This window comes from Triplophysa rosa, linkage group LG5, assembly GCF_024868665.1.
Source record: "Triplophysa rosa linkage group LG5, Trosa_1v2, whole genome shotgun sequence".
NCBI classification, from domain to species: Eukaryota; Metazoa; Chordata; class Actinopteri; order Cypriniformes; family Nemacheilidae; genus Triplophysa; species Triplophysa rosa.
In genome coordinates, this window is record NC_079894.1 from 8562786 (window position 1) to 8588633 (window position 25848).

General features: G+C 35.7%; 4 protein-coding genes across 5 annotated transcripts in view; all 4 read left to right on the forward strand.

Moving 5' to 3' along the window:
- The first annotated feature begins 150 nt into the window (after nt 1-150).
- On the forward strand, nt 151-4011 carry yipf1 (Yip1 domain family, member 1). Its single transcript, XM_057333363.1, has 10 exons — nt 151-192; nt 362-415; nt 499-548; nt 629-756; nt 842-922; nt 1194-1281; nt 1363-1479; nt 2049-2215; nt 2359-2541; nt 2949-4011. Exons 3-10 carry the CDS (start codon nt 515-517, stop codon nt 3042-3044), a joined length of 894 nt encoding a protein of 297 aa, XP_057189346.1. The 5' UTR covers nt 151-192; nt 362-415; nt 499-514; the 3' UTR covers nt 3045-4011.
- Nucleotides 4012-4370: 359 nt separating this feature from the next.
- zgc:113691 (uncharacterized protein LOC503529 homolog) lies at nt 4371-5581 on the forward strand. The gene has a single exon (XM_057333364.1). The coding sequence runs from the start codon at nt 4622-4624 to the stop codon at nt 5381-5383; it is 762 nt and encodes a 253-aa protein (XP_057189347.1). The 5' UTR covers nt 4371-4621; the 3' UTR covers nt 5384-5581.
- A 249-nt stretch (nt 5582-5830) lies between these two features.
- Nucleotides 5831-12751, forward strand: ndc1 (NDC1 transmembrane nucleoporin). The gene is made up of 18 exons (XM_057333359.1): nt 5831-5983; nt 6260-6380; nt 6499-6600; nt 6727-6901; nt 7407-7536; nt 7707-7815; nt 7902-7953; nt 8073-8205; nt 8305-8397; nt 8531-8612; nt 8845-9009; nt 9127-9390; nt 10638-10750; nt 10960-11010; nt 11466-11529; nt 11614-11714; nt 11984-12144; nt 12317-12751. The coding sequence occupies exons 1-18, from the start codon at nt 5945-5947 to the stop codon at nt 12378-12380; spliced, it is 2019 nt and encodes a 672-aa protein (XP_057189342.1). The 5' UTR covers nt 5831-5944; the 3' UTR covers nt 12381-12751.
- A 117-nt stretch (nt 12752-12868) lies between these two features.
- LOC130553993 (zinc finger protein GLI4) overlaps nt 12869-25848 on the forward strand; it is a 31203-nt gene continuing 18223 nt past the window's right edge. For both annotated transcript variants that reach the window (XM_057333357.1, XM_057333356.1), the window contains exons 1-2: nt 12869-13685; nt 20934-22039. In XM_057333357.1, coding sequence (XP_057189340.1) covers nt 21074-22039 — 966 coding nt within the window. In that variant the 5' untranslated portion in view covers nt 12869-13685; nt 20934-21073. The remainder of the gene's footprint in view (nt 13686-20933; nt 22040-25848) is intronic.

A 25848-nucleotide genomic window follows, 5' to 3' on the forward strand; every position in this document is an offset into this window, starting at 1 on the left:
ATTTCACAGTTAGTATAATTCTTCGATAGATAGCAATAGTCACTTTTTTATTTTTTCCATGGCTAACCTGTTTTCAAAACCACATAAGAACTGTTTTTAATAAGCAAAGACTTGTATTATATACGGTTTGATATTTATTTCCGCGTTTTAAAATTCACACATTCAAAACAAAGTTTTAAATCATTTCAGTTGGTGAGTTGACCACAACGACGGTATAACCGTTGATCTTGTCCTTTTTACTGTAGTTAAAAGCGCGAAAAGTAATTTGAGACATTTATATACTTACAAATCAATTCGCAACAAACTGCAGTGTTTTGTTTTGGGTGATTGATGATATCCGCATACGTCCGACTGTCAACAGGTTGTACAACTTTTCTCATACCTGCAGTGCATATGACCAGGACACTGTACAGTGGTAACGTTAAATCCTCTAGTTTAATAAATCGTAATAAATACAAATTGTATTGACTAACAGGTATATGATGCTTTTATTTACAGAACACGTACATTTGTGATGGCGCGTAGTGATTTTCAATTTCAGTTTCAAGGCAAGTTACTACTCTTTAACAACCCTAATCTGAAATAATTTGATTTTAAATAGGATATTCATATATTCGATTTTTTTCAGAATTTGATGATGCCACAACAGTGACGATTGATGACCCCGTTAAATCTAGAAATCAACGAAGTGCTGAAACTGGCTTTCTAGAGGACGAAACTGATAACGTTACTTTGAACGGAGATGACAAAACTGAGGTAAATTTATGACATTGAACTAAACCTAATATACATTTTTCCAAATAGCAGGTGAACTCCAATCATGTTTTGCTTTTCCATACAGTTTCTGTCTGATCAAAGAAAAAGTGCACCTTTCTGGACATTTGAGTACTACCAAATGTTATTTGATGTGGACAGTCATCAGGTAAAACCACTTGAACTTTACTGCCTCAGTCACCAATCACACTACAATGAATGTAAACATTTTAAAGCAAATATGTATATATGCAGTATTGTATATGTCAGCATTGTGATCATTTTAAGATTTGTGATTTTTTTTCTTTTTTTTTTTTTATCCACCACAATACCCACATATAAGCAGTGAATGTTGTGTAATATTGTAATAAAGATTTGTTTTAATCATAATGATAACCATATGCAAAACAAGACTTAAAAATCTGTTTATTTATTCATAGGTAAAGAACAGAATAGTTGGTTCGGTTTTACCGTGGCCTGGAAAAAACTTTGTTGAGGTCTATTTACGGAGTAAGCCGGACCTGTATGGTGAGCTAACTTCCACAGAATTCAAGAAAATGAAGAATAAAGGTTTAGAAAAGGTAAATGCATTGATCTCCTTTGTTGTAGGACCTTTCTGGATTTGTGCAACTCTTGTTTTTGCCATCGCTATTAGTGGAAACATGTCCAGTTTTCTTAAGCACCAGGGTCAGCCAGAATACAAATATGTGCCAGACTTCAGGAAAGGTAAAATATGTTTTTCTTAATAGATGTAAAATAGTTTTTAAGCTCATACAAAAGCTATGAATAAAATAAGCATTATATTATAATATAAACATATATTATATTTAGGGCTGTCAAACGATTAATCGTGATTAATCGCATCCAGAATAAAAGTTTGTGTTTACATAATATATGCTGGTGTTCTGTGCATATTCATTTTGTATTAATAAACACATACACATAAATGCATATATTTAAGAAAAATATAAAATATAACTATTAATAAACTTTTATTTACAATTTCAATTATTGGTAAATATAAATTAATACATTTAAAATTTATAGATAAGAATGTGTATGTTTTGTCTTTATAAATACAAAATTAATATGCACAGTATACAGATATATATTATGTAAACACAAACCTTTATTCTGGATGCGATTAATCACGATTAATCGTTTAACAGCCCTAATTATATTATAAATAAAGGAGTGAGGGGTGTCATTAAATGTTTAATGTTAACACAAGTTCAAATATAATATATTGTTATTTAAAACATGTACAAACCATTGATGTCATTATTTTTTTCAAGTAACCATGGCAGCTACAGCAATCTACAGCTATGCATGGTTAGTGCCATTAGCTTTGTGGTGTTTTCTTACTTGGCGGAATAGAAAGACCACAAGTCTTGTGTCCTACTCGTTCCTACAGATAGTCTGTGTCTATGGATACTCCCTTTCCATCTATATTCCTGCTGTGGTGAGTCATTTTCAATAGTACTCATTATTCTGTGTATAATGATGAACACATGCACAGATCAAATTAATTTGATTTAGCATTCTCTTGTCATTGCATTGAAGTTACATCTTACTAACCTGTTTGTGTGCCTTTGTGAAAAACAGATACTGTGGATAATACCAAGTGAAGGGTTGAGGTGGTGCTCCATTGTGGTAGCTTTGTGTCTCTCAGGGTCTGTGCTGGTAATGACATTCTGGCCAGCCACCAGGGATGATAAACCAAGGATTACCATTGCAGTTATGACATCCATTGTGATTCTACACGTCCTACTTGCAGTTGGTTGCAAAGTACGTTTAGAAACTTTATGCGTTATAAATTATTGTGTTCATTCTTTAGCTGTCAGACATTAACATTTCAAGCATTTAAATCGAGTTACACTTTTTAGCATCTGATGTTGTGCATGTTTAACATAACATCACAATTTTGGGCACTGCTTCTTGCGGTGTTAATGGATCAGACTTGCTGGTGTCAGATGTGTTTTCCCAGTGGAGGATTATGTTCATGGAAATACTGGCAATAGTTATTGACTGTCTTGGAAACTTGCCAGTCTGTGAGCAGAACCATATCCTTATGGCTATCATGTGCCATCAAATACATTCATTCAATTAGAGAATGCTGTGTTAGCGGAGTTTAAAGAACAAAAGTGCTGTCAATGTCTGAAAGATTTGTGCTCTCCTTATTTTCTTTCACACAGGCATGTTTTTTCAGTACCTACGAGACAGAATCAGCCGAGGATCATAAAGACTCTTTGAAAGCGACCAGTTCTTTGTTATCCACAAAAGCAAATTAAACTATAGAGGCCATTGTAAAAACTAAGTCTTTATAGGTGTGGCACTCTCTATGTACTCTGACTTTTACTGTTTATGTTTAGTTTAAGGGAATTTGGCACAAAAATGACCATGCGGGCACTGGTCTAGATAAGATGACTATATTTCAATTGTAGCTGTACTGATAAGACTTTGAAACTGTGATGGTGTTTCCACGTTAACATGAGACAAGACTTCCTGTACATAATCTCTGCTCCTGCAACGGTTATTCTTCTGTAATTGCAGCCTCTCCTGTTGCCTTATTAGACAGAATCGGGTATCTTGATAATGAACTTGTGATTGTTTGGATTTCACTAAATCTTCTAATATGTGTTTAAAGATATAAAGGTTAAACCCTAATTTGAACATTGTTTTGCTTTGTTTTGTTTGTGAGCAGAACATCATTTTTTCTGATTTGCAGTTTGTTCGACTGAGGTTAAGACACATGTTACTGTACTGTTGCCAAGTAAAAGATAGAGGTGTTTTAAATATGTATGTGATAATTGAGCTTGAGATTGTTTTCAAGAGGGTCAATCTCCTGTTTCTAACACTTTGAAACGTGTACATGTACTTAGAATGTTTTAAAGTACAAAAAACTCTCCATCAGGATGAAGTAATGGAATAATAATGTAAATCTAAATGAGCGTAATTAAAAATAGACACATTGATTGATTAGCTACTTAAGTTTTAATGAAGCTGACAGCCACAGTTAGATCGCAGAAAATTGTTTAAATATTTTACAATACTGAGGTCATTGTTGTTTTATTGTTATTTTTTTGTTACACTGTATATTGTATGTATACTGTAAATAAAATGTGCATTCGAAATCACAGATATGAACTCACTTAGAAAATATAATATGGAGCCTTTCTTTAGTTCACAAATTTCGACACACAAAAATACAAACAGAAATGTTGAACATATGCTAAGCGTACACGATTTTTTCAAGATCTTATTGTCTCAGTGATTAATGGTGACATTGATAGTGACACCACATGGTTTTGGTGGAGAGTATAATTTCATTCAGGATGCACAAACAAAGGTTTATTGTCATGGATTTAATCTATCTTGTCTTTGATGTCGGGATCTGATACAGTGCAAACGTTTCATATGTCTCTGTCTACCATCACCAGTGCACTTTAAACCTTTTATTAATCACATTCATTAGATCAAATATTTTTTTTATTTAAGTTGCCACTGTCTTTATGAAATGGCTGAGCTGCATTTTCCAAATTAACAAATTTTGTGTCACTTGAAACTGTGCCAGTGTGTGGTGTGTGTCCTAATTAATGGTCATTCTAGCCTTAGCTTAGAGTTACACTGATGTTCACTCCCAAACCTATAACCTCTGTGGAGGCATGTCAGATCCGTAAGTCTCTGTGGCGCAGTTTATCATTACACAGTGGATTAAAAATAAAACGGAGACTTTTTTTCGGATTCTTAAGCATCTGATGGCAGTATTATGAATTGGCTGACTTGACTACAAATGGAAAACTTGCTAAAGGAACCCTTAACCCTACCTGTATCAAGGGTGCATTTGCATTTCCAACGTTGCATTTGAATGAGCACAACAAACATGGCTGGGAAAGTGGAAAAGGTATCCAAGTACGAAACGCTGAAGCTTTTAGAAAAGTGCCGAAAGGAAAGAGACGATGCTTTGCACCGTGAGAACGCGATGAGGGAAAAACTGAGACAATACGAGTCGAGAATGAGATCGACCGAAGCGCTCAAACAGAAACTGAAGCAACTAACTCTGGACAACAAGGAGCTTCGGAAGCACGCGAAGACTCTGCGGGCTGAAATTGGGTTAGAGTCGAGTCCGACATTTTTCGGTAAAACTACCAAGGATATAATAAACGATCTGCACGAGAAGGAGCGTGAATGTGGTTCGCTTGTTGAAAAGGCTGGGAAGTTAAGTTTGACTATTGATGAACTGACGTCTGAACTGGCCAACACGGTGACATCAAAGACACTACTGGAAGACCAAGTACAGTCACTGCAACAAAACCTGAAAGATATGACAAATAATCAGCGACGTTTGTTGAAGTTATGGGAGGATAAGAAAGCTCAACGTGAACAGCTGTCATTGCCTGCGATACCTCTGAGACCCGGGCAAAAGCCAGTGGTGCATAAAGGCGTCCAGACTGACATGTCTATAAATTCAACTCAGATATTACCCACAAATGCATTTGAGACCAAGACGCGTCGTGATATGGATAAAAGTAGAACCAACTTGGAGAGACGCAGCATCACGTTAACAAACGGCACTCATCGAGAGAAAAATGCTTTGATTCAGAATGAGGCGAAAGGAATACACAACTGAGAATTATTTCATGAAACATTTTAATGTTTGCCTGCACTGATTGATTGATTGATTGATTGATACACGTTTGTCTCTTTATGCACAATCTAGGTCTAAAATCATTTTACATTAATATTGCAGCATTAAAGGCCAGCTTCTTTATTTTGTGTACTCACATTATTACTGTACTTTTATAAATACATGTTTGATGTAATTTACAAAAGCTGTGTATAATGAGTTACTACTGTTTAACATTAAAATAATCTATTCATAAGTTAATTCTAGTATCTCTTAAATAAAAAGGTCATAGATTGCGTTAAATTGTAATGTATTAGAATAAGTTCTATTCATTAATCATTTCAAACAATGTGTTTGTAGTTATTAACATAGGAAATTAGAAAGAAAGCGAATCCATTGGTTCAGCTCACGAAATTGAAATGTGATTTTAATCAGGCAATAAGTTAGACAACCGCAGTGGTCCTTACGAGGTCCTTCGAATCTGTGGCGCGGTGCTTGTTCTTACTTTTTCCGTGTTGATATGGATTTTACAAAAGTAATGAATGACTGACCAAGTATGACAACATGTTTTCCCTTAAACAGAATTGTTGGTTCATAAGAAAGGTAAGCACTTGTCAAATAAGCTATCAACGATGGTTTAGAGAAGTGTGTGAAGAGTCAGAGAACTGTTTCGTTAAGTAACGTTAGTTCAAGACTTTCTGCACCTCATCATTGTGGTTTTCAGTTATGCTATGCAGAGAACAATTTGCAGGCAAATTAATGCACTTTTTAATTATTTTACTATTTTTGTACCAGATTATTGTAAAACAATAAATGTTTTTTGGAAAGTTAAAAATCACGTCTGTTACATGTATGGACTAACTCGTCTTATTTTTACAGGTTGTAATATGGAGGGCAGTGGCGAGCATCGCGTGGACAGTTATCCTTTTACCTCTGACAACTGCACTTTTTGTGTTCCTCAGTAGATTTTGTCTGTTTCATCCCATCCAGTGGATTGTTGGTAAAATGAATGATCTCAAGAACAACACTTTAATGGCTGCTATCATGATTTACTGACAAATCCACATTATTTATTGAACCGTCATTTCTTTATTCAACAACTCAAACATTGCTTTCAGAATGCGTAAGTCTACTGACTGCCCCAAGCACCATATTTTCTCTTGTTGTCCTGTGTGGAGTGGTTCTGGCGACCGGATTTTTCAATCTGGAGTTCTACACTTGTAAGTCAACTGGAGACACAACTACACAGATTTGTAATTTATGGACAAACGGAAGAAAAATCTGATATGCTGTTTGTGTTTTATTGTGTGGTATACTGATTACAGAACTCGTTGTGTATCTTTTAGTGGTTCCTTCCATTCCTTGTTCCCGTGTGGCTCTCCTGGGGACAGTCCTTCACCCGCGGCAATGTGTCCATTCTTTGGTGTACTGCATCATGGGCATGTTGATGATGTGGTGTGCCTCTGTAATCATTGGTGGACGTTATAGCACTATAGGAAGTCATTGCAAGCTAAGTGAGAGGTGTGATATGTGCATTGGTTCATGACATGGCCTGATTTTGTTGTCCCACATACACTTAACTGTTCAACAAAAGATCACATTACATGAATTGCATTTTGGACATTCCTAAAGAAATGACACGTATGCTGTTGTCTTAAATCATTTTAATTAACTCTGTCAGTAATCTTATCCCAAAATTGCTTGTGGGTCAGTCTTGCACGTATGTAGGTCAAATGACTTCAGCACTCTTTGCCTGCCATATAGTGTTTACACTTACATTTTATGCATTTGGCAGACGCTTTTATCCAAAGCGACTTACATTGCATTGTATTATACATTTGATTCTGACTATGTGCAATCCCCTGGGATCGAACCCATGACCTTGACATTGCACTCATGACCTTGGCATTGCTAGTACCATGCTCTTATCCACTGAGCCACAGGAAAGCTAATGACAGATTTGATGTGTTCTATACTTTCTAACAATGTATAATTAATAACACTATTTTAATCTTTTCTTTTATAGCGGTGAGCTCATAACCTGTCTGAATGAGTACCATCTCTTTCTTCTTCTGGCTGGGGCCTTCATCGGATACAGTCATAGTTTTTTGGGAGTGGTTCAAAATATGTACTATGTGTCCTTTCAACCCATACAAGTAAGTACTTGGCAATTCAGTTCAGTTTTCCTAAACATGTCATACTGTCAAGTATCTAGTTAAGAACTACGCTGTGATTAGTTTAGAATGAATGTGAACTGAATGTTTAACGCGTGCATGAATAAGTCATTAATGAAACCCTCCTTGTCCCTCCCACATTGACTTCGAAGCAATACAATTACCTCCGGTTTAAGGGCTCTCTTACCATGGTGGTGAAGTGCAGTGTTATTCAAGCCTTGTATTCAGCCAGAAATTTCACTGTGCTTTATTTTTTTTTTGGTGAGTTCCAGGAGTAATCGTTTACATTTACTTGAAGCAAATCTTTATAGAAAAATGATGATTTTGAATGCTGTCCATGTTTTTAGGGTATCTTCCCAAGACTTGGATCTCTAGCGCACTTAATCTGCAGATAGACAGGTCAGATTTGACAATTTAGTCTGCATAAAGTGAAATTGTATACTAATATACTAATGTCTGAATAAAACAATTATATTGATGAATCTGTATATTTAACATACCTTTTTAAACTCTTATAGTTCTCTTCAACCTTTGGATTCATTGACTGGCCTGTTAGATTTCTCCCTTCTCTACCACCTGTCGATTAGTGGCACTTTTTTGTACCTGACTTGGTACATCACTATCCTTCTCTTCAGGATCTACGTCACTGAGGTTTTTAAATTGATTTCTTTCATTCTGAGATAGAAAGCAGTGAGCTTACTATAGCATTTGTGTTGCCAAGTACCCTGATTATTGGTTATGTATTACCAGGCCTACAGTTTCCCAGTACAGTCTTTATTTACTGAGGATGCAGAACAGTGTCTGCCCAAAGTCCTGTCTGAGAAAAACACTTTAGTCATGAAGGTTTGTTGCCATTTTGTTTTGGATTTTGTTTTTTTCCCAGCAAAATAGATACTGGGGTATTTAAAGATTTAAATTGAAAGATTTAAAGATCAAAATTAGTCCTATTTATTTGCTCATGCTTGTGTTTTTGCAGTTTTTGGCTCTGCAGGACTTGGCTCTCTTATCGCAACATTCTCCTTCACGCAGGCAGGAAGTCTTCAGTCTGAGTCAGCCAGGTACAAACATGCTTGCTTATATATAGCATTAAGCAGCTGTCCAATAGACAACTCGGAACATGTTATTCTTGCTTGTTGAAATCTATTTTACTCCTCTGAATATCAAATGACTATACCTAAACGTCAGCTAATGGGATGACAATCTTGGCTTATTGAATATTTTGTCTCCACTGCTAAAATGCACTTTCATTCATTTTCATCACTGTTAATATAATGTACCTTGTATATGTAGGCGGTCACCCACATAACTGGAATGCGATCAGTAAGGAATGTCTGTCTCTGCTGAGTGAGCTCACACAGAGACTAGTGGCTCATCAGGATGCCGTTGCCTCTAACGGCAGAATCAAGTCTCAGTCTGCCAGCAGTGACACCAAATCTGGCTCTTCAGGCAGCTCAGGTAAAGCCACCTACATAACATCCAGCAAGGGCACATCTGATACTGGGCATAAATTTTGCACTCGCCTTTCTAACCTCTAAACTGCTGATTGATCTCAGTGTTTTTCCCTGTCTGTAGTCATATTAGGGGCCGAGGACCTGCCTGAGACACCTCGACCCAATATGCCACTCAGGACTCCTGGGTCCGTTTTTCTTAAGTCCTCAGTGGGGGGTATGCACGGCCCTCTGACGGCTCCTTTCACCCCAGATCTGGATAGCCCGTTCTCCTCACCTGCTATTCGTCGCCTGGCTGGTCAACAGGATCCCCAGTCTCCCTGGTTCGGCTCTGTTCAGAGCCCTCATGTCATGAGGAGAGGACCCAAACTGTGGAGTGCCTCCACAGGTAAGACCGATAGAAGAATGTTGTCATTTTGGACTGGATCGAATTATTTAAATGACAGATTTTTGAGAAGCCCATGAAAGATTTAATTCCAAATCAATTTTGAGGCATTGGTATTGTTGTCATGAGACCAAAATTACAGTAGTTGGTACCATATCAGTAATATTGTATACATTCCTTTATGTAAAGTTAAATATAGTTTACATTTATTTCCTTTATTATTGGTGTAAAGATTAGAAAAGATAATCAATAAAGAACAAAGAAATTAAGCATTTCTCTTATCAATATATTTATATTAAAGGGATATTTCACAGGCAAAACAAAATTTCCCCAAGTTTTACTCACCCTCAAGGCCTCATGGCTGAATATGACTTTCTTCTTGAAGACAAATGCAGTCCAAGTTATAATACCACTTATCATTTACTTAGAATGGGAGTGAATGGGGGGCAATTTTTTGAAGTTCCAAAAAGTGCAACCATCGATCAAAGAACTGCTCGACACATCTTTGTGGTCTTTACAAAGGTGTTCTGAAGCAAATGGCACATACAAAGAATTTGTTTTGGTGACAGGAGCATCCAGAACACAGAAACAGCAACAACAGTACACAGAGACCATAACACAAAAGAATACAGTACACAGATGATTTAAATAAGGGCCTATGGGTATCAAAAATTAAGAAATACAATACAATAAACATAAGATAAAGATATAGAGAGTAAAGCTATGCCTGTATGTAAATATGTACAAGTAAAAAATAAGAATAGACTATTGTATGTACAAGGTATGTGCTATATACAGCAGAATGAAATATAATTATCTGAATGCATTTGTTTAAGAGAAATATCCAAATTGAGAGTGCTATTAACGTTAATGTCTTTCGTTATCAGTTGTTTCGCTTCAGAAGACATTTGTTAAGACCACAGAGCCGTGTCGAGCCATTCTATGATCGATGGATGCCCTTTTTGGGGCTTCAAAAAGTCGATGCCCATTCACTCCGATTCTACCGCTTGGAAGTAAAATGATACGTGGTATTATAACATCGACTGCATTATTCTTCAAGAAGAAAGTCGTATTCAGTCAGGATGCCTTGAGGGTTAGTAAAACATAGGGAAATTTTGTTTTGCCTGTGAAATATCCTTTTAATATTACCAGCATAATAGACAGTGACTAGTTGGTCAGGTAGTGTTTACGCTGCAAAGATTAGTACATCTTCGACACGTTCACGTCACTTTCTAATCTTTTTTGGACAGAGTCACAGACCAATGGCAGTCCTCCTCCCTCTCCTGCTACTCTTCCTAGTCCTCCTCCAGCCAATCTGAAGCCCAGCTTCCTGACCCAGTGGCTCCAGAACAGAAGAGAGCAGGTAACATCAAATCCTAGCAGAACCATAAATTAATCCTTTAATTTTGTAGACCTGCTTGGTTTCCAAGCGTGTGTATCCACAGGAACGCGAACGCAAAGAGTGTCCAGTTCGGTTGTAGGAAAAAAAGGCCAGTTCACGTTTCAGTGTGATCAATGGCCTAGAGAACGGTTAACTCATGTTCCTGTGATATTCTCTATTGTTCTGCTCAGGTTAAAAGCTTTTTGGCAAAGCGGGTGCTGATAGTGTATTTATTTAACAAGGTAAGATTACCGTAAGCATGCATTACTTGAATGATCTGTTTAAATCTGCATGCTGCCACAGAAGATTAGCAATGAGGCGAATCATTAATGCATGTGTAGATGCCACGTTTTTGTCCGTCTGGGTGGATCTGATTAGTTTGTAGTGTTAGATTATAGATTGTGACCCAGTTTACATACAGTTTTTAATATAAATTAAATCCTGACTTTTCATTTTCACTTTATACAATCTTCCGCCATCTATTCATGTTGCATTTTATTTTTACTGTAAAGTTATGAAGTAAACTGTATGTAAACTTGTCATATTTTCTAGTGTAGTCATCTTTTTCCTAACCCTTTAAAATCAATTACAGTATCTTAGTTCTGTGTATAAACCTGTTGTTTGAAACACTAAACTGGGCTTTAAAACATTAAAATGTTATTTTGAAATATTTGAACAAATATTTACTTTTGAACAGCTTCCTGAAGCCTCCAGCCAAGCTCTGTTTGCTGACAGTCAAGCTCAAATCTGGGCTCTTCAAGGTTAGAGGAGTAGAATTCATTTTTAGGAGATACATGAATAATTGTGTCCATATGTGTTTATTAATTTTTATTTTATGTTTAAAGGACTATCTCATCTGGTGGCAGCCTCTTTTTCTGAGGACCAGTTTGGAGTGGTGCAGACCACTTTGCCCAGCATTCTCAGTTTCTTGGTAGTCCTGCTAGAGGTAAGGCACTAAGAGAGGTTTCTGCTGGAAAGCCTGGAAAATCATGGATTCTTTGCCTGAAAGTCCCATTATAATCTTGAGACATTGTTTGTCTTGTCAGAAACATTTCTTCCTTACAATTATAAGTGTAATTTACTAAGAATAGATCCTTGCTATGCGCATATAAATCTTCCCTAGAAATATCTTGGAAGATACCTGGAATATCATGGAAATTCACTGTCAAATGACAATTATTTCAAACTGTACTAATACATGTCAATTAATTGTAGGCTGTTGATAAACACTTCAAACTACCCCATGCCTCCAGCAAGCCTGTGAGGACGGCCTGCAGTGTGGGTGACTCCACCTTTAAAACTCTAAGGTTTGCTCTACGAGCGGCACTTAAAACAGCTATCTACAGGATAACCACCACTTTTGGAGAGCACTTGAAGTAAGTCCATTCATAAGAGTAATGCATTTCTGAACAATAAACTTTTTTTTAAATTCCGAACATAAATAAAAATTCATAAGACTCTCAACAGTCTTTTTTATAGTTTTTCTTTGCCATGTGTACGGTCATGTTTTTGTATACCCATAATTTTATTGTGCATTTGCTTTTTTAGTGCCGTGAAAATATCAACAGAACATCGAAAAAGACTTCAACAGTTTTTGGAATTTAAAGAATAGTGCACAAGCCACAACTTTATCACAGATGACCTTGGATTTGTGTGTGCTGGTCAGTGGAAGAAAAAGAGATATCACAGGATGATATTCATCTTTTAAAGAACTGATTTATTTGGAGGGTTAGCACGGTACTTCACTCAAGGCCTTATAAAATATTTTGCTTTACAGTCTGGTGCTGCACGATGAAATCCCAGTTATATTCGAAATCATTTTTACATCTTTTATAACGCATGACTATTCCATTGTACTAGCATGAGGCTTTAAGACTGTTGGATATTATGGTGGGGAAATGGTTAAAGATATCATCACTCTGCATTGGAGTATATTTAAACTATTATGCCCCTTAAAAATAAATTGGAGTTGTTTCTGTGTTATTCGTTTGGTAATTGTTCATATTTAAGATGTTTTAATAGCAGTCTTAATTGTATTGCAGGTAATTATGGTTACATGAATCAGGCACAGCAATTTATTCAAATTATTCAGTTTGCCATGACCACATTTGTGTTATTTGTTTAAATGTCAGCTTTTTGAAGCCTTCATAAAAATAAATAAACTTTTCTGTAATATTTTTCTGTAAATGTAGTTCTGACAGTGTTAAGGTAGCAGTACCACAAATATAAGGCAGATGTCGCTGTTTGTTATCTGAATGTAGTTTACGTGACTGCATTGCGCAACGGTTTGACAGGCCACCGTGCGATTACATATTTGGCGTAATATCATGAATGTAATATTAAGTTAAATCTCTAACGTGACTTTAAGCACTGAATACAAATGATTTATTGTGTAATCTCAGCAGAGTATTTATATCATGCGTTATGTTAAATTCACATCAAGTTGCATTGATATTTTTCTGAGGTGTTCTTGTCAAGTCACACAGCTTCGTAATTCGATACATTTGTAAGTGTGAGATGTCTTTTACGAAAATTAACATATTAAAGGTGCAGTAACCATCTTTATAGCGCCATATAGTTTACAAATACTTGGCAAACCACTGTTAATTTGTGGTTTCCGTTTCTGAAATTCATTAATTATTTTCGTTGTGGGAAACTTTAACGTATCTTTGTAAAAGCGACTGCAACGTAAATATCCTTCAAGTGATGAGGACAATGCTGTTACTTGCGTATTATTAATGTAGCCGGTTTTTGTGTTAAGATACATAGTAAAGTGCGAGAAGGCGGAACTTTTCTCGTTTGTTGTGAAGTTTGTCTGGTTGAATGGGTTTGGCTCTTGCACTGTGAGAAGGATGGACACTAGTTTTGGTCCTGCAGCTGAGGAGGAAGAGAGACTGGCAGTTTTATACAATCTTTGGTAAGTAGGCCTAATGCACGTTTATCTCATTAAAATACAAACAACACACAGAAAATACAACTATAATGTTTAATTGTAAAATGATGTCTTTAATCTGTTTTTATACTTTGATTTGTTATGTGTTGTTCCATCATTCTGTAGCCTACTCAAATGAAGAAAATGTGTAGTCAAATAGCCTTCTTTTTTCATTGTTAGTTTATTAAATGTGTAAAGTAATGTGCTGTATGAAACATACATTTACAAATGAAAACTGAACGGAACCATTTTCCATTTTTTTGAGCAATGCACGTCCAACTTTGTGGTGATAAAATATGCACTTTGTTTGTAAGTCCTGGAAATTGTTCACCAGTTAATTTTGTGTTCTTGCTAAGGACACATGAGAGTTCTCTCTTGGTCATCTTCCAGCTGATTTATAAAGTTAAGTTAGACTGGCTTAGATTTCAGGAAACATAAATCAATTAGGTGGTTTAAAAAAGACTTGCGATAGGCCTATTATTCAAACATTGCAGACAGAAAGAAGAAATGAAGAAATAATCAAGAAAGTGGCCATCGGCTATTTTGTTCAGTTGAGATGTTCAGACAAGATGGTTTAGTTTTTGGACATATTTTCCCCAACTAAATTTGCTTAAGTTAGTTTCACTTGGAAAAATGACATTTTAGCCTGTTTCCTTGTGTATTCTTTTATTCATTTGTGGGGTTTTTTGCTGTTGATTTTTATGAGCATAATTTATAATCAGTCTTTGGAACAGTTTGTTTACAAATAACGTGAGTAGGCCTAAATGTTACAACTTCACTCGCATGTGTTTTGTTTGGATCCAAGTAAATGTTATTTAGATAAATGCCTGTTTAAAGTCATCATGGGTTTATGATAATCAACTGTTTAAATCTTAAACATCTAAGTAAAATGAATTAAAAACATCTCTTGTTGATGCAAAAGGTATATTCATTCATGTTTCAGCATGAAGACCAGACCATGCATATTATGCTTCAGTTTTGCTTGGTGAAATAAATGATTTGTTTATCTAAGTTTATACAGTTTAAGAAGCTTACTGGAGTTGCCAGCGCATCAATGGTGAGCTAAATGTTTGCAGATATCAACACTGACCACAGATATCTGCAGAAATCCTTAGCCTTGCATTGTTATTTTAAGCTATAAGAACATTTTGTTACTTAGAATAATTCACTTATGATACTGAATATGATATCGAATATGAACTTGTGTCACAAGTTGAGTTACAACTAACACAGTTTGTGTTGCTCCAGAAATAACACAATGATGTGTCCAGTTAAGACAACACATTTTGTTTTTTTAACAGAATCATTTTTAGAGTGCACTTACTGCAACCTCATCCTAGCTTGAAGTGTCCAGTGCGGTCCTAGACCTCAGATGACCGTGGTCATCTTTTCTTATAAAAATGTTCCTTGTCTGTGTAAATTGAAAAACACAAACGAATCCGTTCAGAATTTAACAGTGTTTTAACTTGTGGTATACCAAATTAGTATATTATTTCAGTATATTATTTTTCTCCTCAGATTTTTAGGTCTGAAGAGCTGAACATTTATTTAATTTTAATACAATAAAGTATTTACCCAAGAGGTTGACCACTTTGCTAAGTATGTAACATGTTGTTCATTATAATATCTTGCTTAACAGCTAATCACAGATTCTTGATGATAGTACCTTGTGATAGCTTAGATGATGAGAATTCAAAGTAACATGTCATTCTGCTATAGAAAATGTACCTCATCATAATATTTCTTTAACAAATACACTACTAACACAACCTATTACTGTTAAATTACATTTTGAATAGTGCACAATTGAATGTTTAAAAAACGTAAATTCTTTTATGTCTATTAGTTTCCTGTGATGATAATACAAGTTTGTGGTGCCACAGTGTGTTCCATTATACTGCATATTGTAAGCCAGCATTGTTTGAGGGCTATAAATCACTGCAGTTAAATATTTCATGGGCCGTTTAAGATTCCAAAAATGTTCCTGTGAACAAATGCTTCAGTGACTGTTGAATCCCTTATGCTGTCCATGTAACGTCTTAAAGCATTGTACTACTGATCTTATTTGTATATAGGGTTGCCAACTTTATTACTATGAAATACGGGACAAAATTTGATCTGTGCAGCAGTGCTAATTAGCAAAGGCAAGACGTCATTGCTTGGTATTTGCGTTTACTCTCTAAATAAGTGCTGTACAGTATTTTAACATTTTATCACAACTAAATACACAATAAAGCCTTTCTCGTTTATATATTTTCCATCTGTTTTCAGACATAAATTAATAAAATAGTAGACAACGCGTCCGTCTGGGTAACAAACTATGTGTATGTCCTACAGACAAACTACATGTTGCTATGCGCTTTTCTGTCAAAAGTTTGTTAACACCACAACACTGGTTTACGCGCGCCTCTCTGTCTGTGTGTGCGCGTGCGTGCGTGCGTGTGTGTGTTAGCGAGCGCGCTTGCGTGCGAGTCTGTGTGACGCGGAGGTCTGTGTGACCGTGTGAGTGACTGATGCATGCTTTGTAGATTCAAAAACAATGCCGCATTTTGGCCTACTTTATGTAAACTGATGCGCGTCAGAGGGGCTGTGATTAAATGACAGGTGTCAATATCATTCGCAAGTGTCTTGATCACCACCGCTGCTGCTGCTGTTGCTTCAATCCGCGGAGCAGTCAATAAACGGGACATGGGAAGTCACATACGGGACTAATCCGGCAGGCTCAATATACGGGACGTCCCGGCTAATACGGGACGGTTGGCAACCCTATTTGTATTGCTGTGGTTTGTTTTCACTCTTAAAGTTAATTGAATGTGATAATGATGGTGTTGACATGAGACAGTAAAGCAGGACTTGGTTCCTGTTGACTGTGGATTGAATGTCACAGTGATTCTTGCCTCACATGTACATAAAAGCCAGGATTCCATTTACTTTCATGGAATGCTTGGAAATATGATCTAAGACCAATAAGATGTGGGGGATCATTAAATATTTTCCCTGTGAGGGTCCCAAAAACACCAATGTACAATCCCAGATACGCTTCACTTCTAAGACTTAATCATTCAGGTTTTATTTGTGTGGTGTATTTAATAGGTGAAACTGTCTTTCTTTACACGTCTGAAGCACACATTTACGTTTAAAGTTTTATTTACATTCAGAAAGGTTGAAAGAGTTGAGGTTTGGAAGCCTGATTGGAAACAGCTTTTTCTAACTGAAGGAGCTTTAACAGAGACGCTTGGCTACTGTTAGTACTGGCTCAGTGTGGCCAAAGATGTTACACTATACATGTAAAGCAAACAAATTGTGACTCGAATTAAATCGGTTGTCGTCTGTTTATTCCCCATGACATCTCGGGTTGCTCCTAATTTAAACATTTCATTTTGCAACTCGGTAATCATAGTCGTTTTTTTAACCAGGACCAGAATATTTTTATTGAAATATAAAATTCAAGTCATAACCAATTAACCGGGTGTATTTTATAGAGGTCTCGTCTGCTTCAACGCCAAGCCATTGGCAGATGGTAAGTACCAGCTCCATACCCACCACATTTTGTGGAGAAGCTCTGTCCATGTCTGGTGGTTTGGATTCAACCACTGTCATTTCGGTGGAATTTTCTGGTTTAGGAGTTCAGCTGAGTGTTCTTCTCACAGATGCACTTGCTTATAAATGTTTTGACAGTGAACTGACCGTGTGGTCGGTCGTAGTCGTCCTTTAATGCGCTCTTTTCATCAATGCCTAATATCACCAGTCGGTAATATGATACTCAAGGATCTTTTTTTATTGTGTTAATGTCTTCTATGAGACACAAGTCTATGTATCCAGATGTCTTCCGTAACTGTATAAAGAACATTTTATTTGTCTTGGTGCCGCACTAAGGCCAATGGACACAGACAATTTACTGTTATTTTGGAGCTTTTTTGACCACCAATGCCATACGAATGTATTAAATAGCCTACAGTATGTATAGAATATATCATATAGCCCATTTGGCAAGATGTGAACAACTCTGGTCCAAATGAAGAGTTAAGATGAAAAACTCTCTAAATCCATCGGACGACTTTTCGTTTATCAGGCTCCTGTAATGATCCCTGTCCCTTGTCTTGTTTTGGATTTATGTTATGTTTCCATTGTTTCTGTGCTCCCCTTCTGTGTTGAGTTGGTTTAACCCAGTTTGTTGTCATTGGCTACGGTAATTTTTCTTACCTGTTGTTAATTGTCTCTAATTCCTCTGTGCATTTGAGTCCTCTTGCATGGTTTAGTTGCAGGTTATGAGTCGTTAACGGTGTTACTCTGGTTGTTCTGGTCTTTGGTTTCATTCTGTGCCCTGTTTCATGTGGATTTATGTTATTAAATTGTGCGTGCACTTGGATTCGCTCTCTGCCATATACATTTACTTTCATTTACACTCTCTGACACCTACATTTACTTTTCGGCAGAGTGTGTTACCGGTTTTTGCAGCAAAATAATTTGAATAACATACTGAAAGAAAACAGGACAGTAATAGGATTTACTTATTTTTTGTGTTATCTGCACAAGTTTTTGCACACAGATGCAAAAACTTATTGTAAGAATATTAATTTATCTGTTTTTTTAAAAATAAAGTAAATCCTATATTTTTTTTCAGTGTTTCAGTGAATGAGTAAGTCTACTCAACATCGTAATCTCATTTTTGATGCCGGTGGCTTTTAGAGATTTTTTTTGACATGTGTAATGTTCTGTAAGAGTATTGTGTGATTTTAGGGGTTTGAATGAGAGTTTTTTGTCTTATATTGAATAAACCTCTATAGTGGCTCAGGTGGAAAATGGTCTGGATTTCACCGCAGCATAGTGTTTAAGACCATTTAAATGTTACAGTATTTCATGAAAAGAGAACAAAATTAAGTATAAAGTATAAAAAAATGTTTGCTGTTCTTTATTTTTGATGCAATATTTTCTTTTTTTTTAAAATAAGAAGGAAACAGGTAGCTGTCAATTAGAATTTTAACCCATTTTAATAAATGCTCGATTAATTATTTGTTATGTTGATTCTACAATGTAAGTTGGATTCATACAAAGATATACAATACTATAATAGTGGCTATGCTTTCAGTTTCACAATCAATCTTGCTTTATGGCCAATGAAGAGTGATGGATAATCCTACTGTTTCTGTATAGCTCAACTAGTAGAGAATACCAAGATCACGAGTTTGATTCTGAGTCAACACACATACTGATGATAATAGGCTGAATACACTGAATGTTCGGATAAAACGCCTGCCGAATGCATAAATGTAATCCTGCTAGTTTGGCTCGAATGGACTTTAAACTTGAACGCACTTCAAAGATTTCTGGCTTGTTGAAAGTGGCAGTGTTGAAAATGACACAATACTTTTCAACCCTGAACATAACAGTTCATTTTGTTTTTCCCTCGATGTAGTTCACAGTTAACAGCTGCCAAGCACCTGCTGCCAGCTAATAAATCTGGGTAATTACTAAGCAGGTTCACGTATGTTCTTTATTCTTTGCCATTCAGGAGATGATAAACATACTAATCACAATTTTGGCTGATGATGAATTACACAGCATAACACAAAGAAAGAAAAGCAAAAAAGCATGTAATTTTCATTTGTTTTAATAAATCAAAATATGCCGTGAGATGCCACTCTTGAAAATATGACCTTGCTGTGTACTTGCTCTTGACAAGAAGTGCTTTGTAAGTTTCTAATAAATTTCAAATGAAGAAATCAGTTTTTACTGCTAAACAAGTGCTCATTTCCCAGCCTTAAATTACGCAGCTGTGTTTAGTAAATTGTGGTGGTATTAAATAGGAAAATACTTTTTTCTACTTTTTGGCAGGTTATTTCAGTACCACTTTACAATAAGGTTGTATTTGTTAACACTAGTTAATGCATTTGCTAACATGAACTAATAATGAACAATACTTCTACAGCATTTAATAATCTTAGTTCATGTTCATTTCAGCATTGACATTTTTAAAATCAAAAGTTGAAGCTATTAACATCAATAGATGCACAATGAACTTACACAAATAATTGTATTTATATTAACTAACATTAATATTTAATATTGACATTAACTAACATAAATGAAGGATAAATAAATGCTGAAAAAAACTCAATGTCTTATTGTTAGTTCACTAATGTTAACAACATCATTGTAAAGTGATAAAGTTTTTTTCTCTCTGTGTCATTCCACAATTTTTAAATTGAAGTGTTTAATAACGTGTTTGATCCAACGTTGCTGAAAGGAATTTTAAAGATCTTCAGCATTTCTCTGTCCAATCTTGAGAAAAATTGTTTGCAAAGTGAAGATGCATGTTTTTAAGCAATCTTTTTAGACCAAGAATCTTATTAGTCAGGACATGACAAGACTTCTCAATGTAAAACCTCTTATGTAGCAGAGATACATTTTCCTTTCTATTACATAGTTATCTTTATTCACAACAAAAACATATGAAGCAAATATAATTTTCTAGATATTCCAGTCCTGTTCTGGTCAATGTTTTGCTTTGATGCAAGCAGTCAACGCAGCAGCTATATACAGTGCCTTTAAGAACTCTTTCTCAACTTTAAATAAGTTTACCAAATCATCATGGCAGCACATCACTAGATCACTTAAATAAATGTGTGTGGAGTGTTAAAGTAGCACAGTAGTGTGCCTGTTGGACAGAAGATGCTTTTGAAGAGCCCGTCCTCACTGTTCCAGGCCTGCTTCTCATTAGCTGAAGGATGTGGTACATTAGAAAACTTTGCCTTCAGTACCAGATCTCTGCATCCACCACTGCCAGAGCTTCCAACCAATCTGCCAGGGCACAAATGTCTCTCTGTTCATCTTCACTGGGCCGCTGTGTCTGAACATTGCTACCTGCACACCTAAAGAGAAGCAAAACATACAGTGGGAGAGAAAAGTGTAATCAAGTCCAATCCATGAGAGGACCGGATGAGGTTTTTCTGAACCAGCGGTTACTAATGCATTCAACCATGTTCTGACCTCAGCGGTCTGCAGGCTTTCAACAGCTACAGTATGTATGGCACCGCCAGGTGTGGTGACGTGACAGAGGTGTTCCAGTGCGTTAAAGATTGAACTTGTTAATATTCACTTAAAGGGACAGTTCATCAAAAAAGAATATTTACACCTGGGTTTCCCACTTATGATTTGTAAAAGGATCACTTGAAAACTGCTTCAACAGGATCAATGTTATTGTCCATATTCTAATCTAATGTTTATTTGCAGGTACTTTGGAGATGACCATAGATGCACTATTGAAAAACCATTGGAGAGACCCGAACCTACAGAAGCGATTTTACAATGAACGTTTAAGGGAATGTGCTCAAACAATTCCATTTGTATAGGAAAGACACTCAAAGAACATCATGAGGCTTACTCGGCTCAGTCCAGCAGTTGCACAGTTGGAACACTGTGGTCCTGTTAACAGCAATGATGAGGACTACCTGTCGTGTGTAAACCAGCATTTAAACCAAGCGATTCAGATAGAAGACCTGAAGATGTGCAGCTCTTTTGAGTCGCCAGTCTCAGTTGCAGCAGACGATCTTGACTTAGTCTGTACCATAGATAGAGCCGTTGTGTCGTATATCAGTGGAGTGAAAAGCGACACATCCTCGGTTGGAAGTAACATACATCATGACCCCGATACATTGTCCTCCTTCTTATTCTCCTCTTCTTCATCTTTTAGCACCTTTTCTCCATCTTTCTCTTCGCCTTCTTCCAGCCATTCCTCCAGCTCCGTGTCCGAGTTTCAGCTGACATCTCCATCTCTTTCCACTCTCTGTGGTCCACCTGAGGGCCAGGACCTTCTCTTCAGTTATACGCAACAGGAGAAACCTCCAGAAAGGTGTCTGTTTCCCAAGACCCCCAAGTTAGAACATGCTTCTAAATATCATATTTGTAAGAATATGAGTAAGAAGCATCTGCACTTCGAAAACAAAGAAAAACTGCTTCAGTGTCTCTGCACTGACTCGAACAAAGACAAGGAGGGAACTCAGCATCTTAATATTCACAATAGTAGTGATGCCAAAGAACTTTCTACGCTACAGCAATGCAAAAATGCTTCGGGACCTAGCAGGTTTATTGGAGATGGTGGAATAAATGGGAATCAAAGTGATGGACAATCATGTCAGTGGATGGATTGTAGGGCTACTTATGGGCGGAAAGAAGAACTGGTGAGACACATAGAGAAGGTTCACATAGACCAGAGGAAAGGAGAGGACTTTACTTGCTTCTGGGCCGGATGTGTCCGTCAACACAAACCCTTCAATGCTCGATACAAGCTGCTCATTCACATGAGAGTCCATTCTGGTGAGAAACCAAACAAGTGCATGGTGAGTTCAACTTTCATATCCAAAAATTTGTCCAGTGTCAATACAAAGCTGTGATAAATAAATAAATAAATAAATAACACAATTTTGCTTGGAACCTCCCACAGTGTAAAAAAATTCAAAGCTGCCTTAAATTTTTAAGTTAAATAAAATGAGCTTTATGAGTCAATTAAAAATACAACTAGATTTTTAAGTCAGTTCAACAGAATTTAAGTTTAATTAACTCATAAACTAATTTGATTTAACTGAAAAAATGAACGAAGCTGTTTAACTTAATACGTTAGATCACCTATCATCAAATTAACACAATATGATAAGAATGTAGTTTTTCCTGAATTGGCTGTATTTAACAATTAAAATCTATTTAAAGGTATAGTTCACCCCCCAAAAATAATTGATTCACCCTCGAGTTGTTTCAAATTTTTTACAATTTCTTTTTTCTAATACACAGAGAAAGGTATTTGGAAGAATGCTTGTAACCAAACAGTTCTTGACCACAATTGACTACCATAGTAGGAAAATTTGCAATGGTAGTCAAAAGTGCCCCAGAACTGTTTGCTTTCATACATTCTTCAAAATATCTTCTTATAAAGCAAATTTTACTACTATGGTAGTCAGTGGTGGCAAAGTATAACATTGGTGGCCAAGCATTATTCTTTCATTTTTAATTATCATCATATTTCATTTTTTATGTTTAATATTATAATTTTAATATTTTATAATCATTAGAGGGGGTTTTATGCTGTATTTGGAATCATATGCCACAATTGCGTAAACATGCATTAAACATTATGTTTGATTAATACATATTGCTCCAATCAATCAACAAGGATTAACAACCGGAATGAGACTTTTAGTTTAAGCTTTGCCAATTCTGTGATGTAAGAGTTAATAGAGAGAGACTGACATGTGGATTCAATTTCTCTCCAACTCCAAAAATTGCATTGCAGATTTTGGGGATTAAGAAATTTGAAAGTTGTTGATATTTGCAGATTCTATTTGTGAGAATAGCCTTCATGGAGATTGATAATGTGCAATGATAAATTGAATAAACTCTTTCCATGACAACTTCGAAGAAGGATTCTTACGCTTCAAAACTTTCTGTTATGCTTAGTTATGCCCAGTGCTTAGTTATACTAACCATAAATCCTAATGTTTCATCCATTTTGATCTACGTTTGAGATTTGTAAACATTGAAATATAATACACATACACTAATATAATGATTTTCCTGTCAACAGTTATAAATGCATTACATGCTTAAAGATATTATGGTAGGCATGATAACAGTGTCCTAAAACCGTATTAATTGAATCCTTTGATAAAGCTGTTATTTATTTTCTTCACAATGAACAACATAAGAAATGCGTTTCCTTTTAGTGATGTCAGATAGCCAGCGGATATAATTTAATCTATTTGCTGTTTAGTGTTTTATTTTTGTTTTATTTTTCTCTCTAAACTGTGGTGGTCAGAGGACGATTATTTGGTAAGATATCAAATACATGTGTGGCTCTTCACTGGCATCCTGTTGAAAAACATCTTCACTATTTGAACAATAATAACAATAATCGCAGGCTGATCCTGACAGATAAATTCATTTTGACCTTCAATCAAAACTAAATAGATATTATTTGTAATTTTGACAGTTTTTAATGTAAACAGCCATATGGTTATAAGAAAAAATATGTAGCGAAGAAATAAAAACTGCTGAAAAACACAACTATCAGCCCTACTGAGCCCATTGTACAAATCTAAGGATTTACAGGGCAAAATTTTTTTTTAGAATTGTCTTCTATAATGTTATTGGACAGTAAAGGACATTTATGGTATTGTCTCATTAAACAGATTCTGTTGTTTAATTTAATATAAAACATAAAGTTTTAAACCTACATGTTACCAATATCATGACTGATATATCTAAAACATTTTACAATTGTTATAATATAATATTATAAATGTAATTAATTAATAAAATAATAAATAAATGTTGTGAAAATTCTGTCATTATTTATACTGACTCTCTTGTCATTTCAAACCTGTATGACTTTCTTTCTTTTGCAGAACAAAAAAGAAGATATTTTGAAGAATGTTGTGAAACCGAACAGCGATGGTCCCCCTTCACCTGCATTGGTTTTGTGTCCTTACAATAGAAGTGAATGGGTACTGTTGCTGTTCAGTTACCGACAATTTTCAAATGATCTTCCTTTGTGTTTTGTAAAAGAAAGAAAGTCATACAGGTTTGAAATAAGATGATGAGTAAATGATGACACATCTTTCATGTTTGGGTGAAGTAGCACAAAAACGAAACGTCTATGTTTTGCGTTAGTATTACAGTAGTGTTAGTGTCACATACTGTTAAAACAGATTGAATTTTCATTTAGACAGTTTAGATTTTTAAACTATTACGTAAATATGGGAAAAAAACACTTGATTTACAGATGTTTGACCAGAAGATGTTACAACTCTTTCTGATCTTCGACACTTGCTGCATTATGTGCAGTAATAGTCTGCTCAAATGTGCATTTCTTAGTCATGTTGTATGAAAGCATCAACTACATGGATAAATATAAACATAACTGCATACACAGTCTAAATGTTATAGTTATAAATGCAAAGACGTAAAGATGCTCAATGAAACCCTGTTCATTTTTCATATAACCCCACCATGACATCACACATGGACCGCCAAAATGTGTTTTATAATTTTACAGAGTTGCTCCAAGCAAAAGTCTGCATGACTGCTGCTGTCACCTTGAATCAGCTGGTCTTATAACTGACTCCCTCGCTGGCCTGTGTCCAACTCAAACATCTTAGCAGAGGCGTTCTAGCAGGAAGCAGCTTTGAACATGCTCTGTTTAATAAACTGTGTGGAGTGGCATGTGCATGTGTGTCTGTGCAGATCTTCAGAAGAGGCCTAAAAATGTGCATGAACTGACAACGTGAATAAGCACTTATTGTGGTTTACAACAAGAGGATGATATCAGTTTTTGTGGCTTGTCATCTATAGTCTCACAACACATTTTTCAGATGAAAGGACTGTTTAGTCACAGATGAAAATACTGTCATCATTTACTAACCCTTTAGAGAACTGCTGTTACTTTCGTCTTTGTGACACAATGGAAGTTTTATAGCTGAATGTCCACTCTTTATTGTACAATGAGAGTGACCATAGCTTTAAAAAGTTTATTTCTTAATAACATTTTCATATTACTTTAGTTTTTTTTGCACTTTGGCTAAACAACAGCCCCTGGTCCTCACCCACCTTGCAAGAAATGAAGTGAATATTCTTCAAAATTAAACTTTTTGTGTTTCACAAAAGAAAAAGGTATGACAGAATTGTCCAATCATTTGTTCCTATTGCTAGAAAAACTTTGTTCTAAAAATGTACTCTTTTAAAATCTTGACAAACATCACTGTACTTAAAAAACATGTTCTGTTCTAAATTTGGCAACTGTACTTAAAAAAAAAACATTTTCTAAATTTGGCACAATCTAGTGTTAAAAAATGGTAATATAATGCTTTCATCACCCTTTTAACCACTTTCTCATTAACTCTCTATCAAACACTGCTTGCATTTTTACATTTGTGGTGCCTCTGAATACACAGTTCTGGAATCACCGTAATGAATGAATATTGCCCGCAAACCATTATTGCCATTTTCAGTTTTTTCATTTACTGGTGTTTCTTGAACTTCTACGTATTGTGCAAAGTGGCATGCTTTGATCCTATGTCATAATTTGCTTATGTATGTGCTACCGTAGTGTTGAACACTGAGATTTTATAGTTTTGTGCTATTGTAAGGACTTTATATT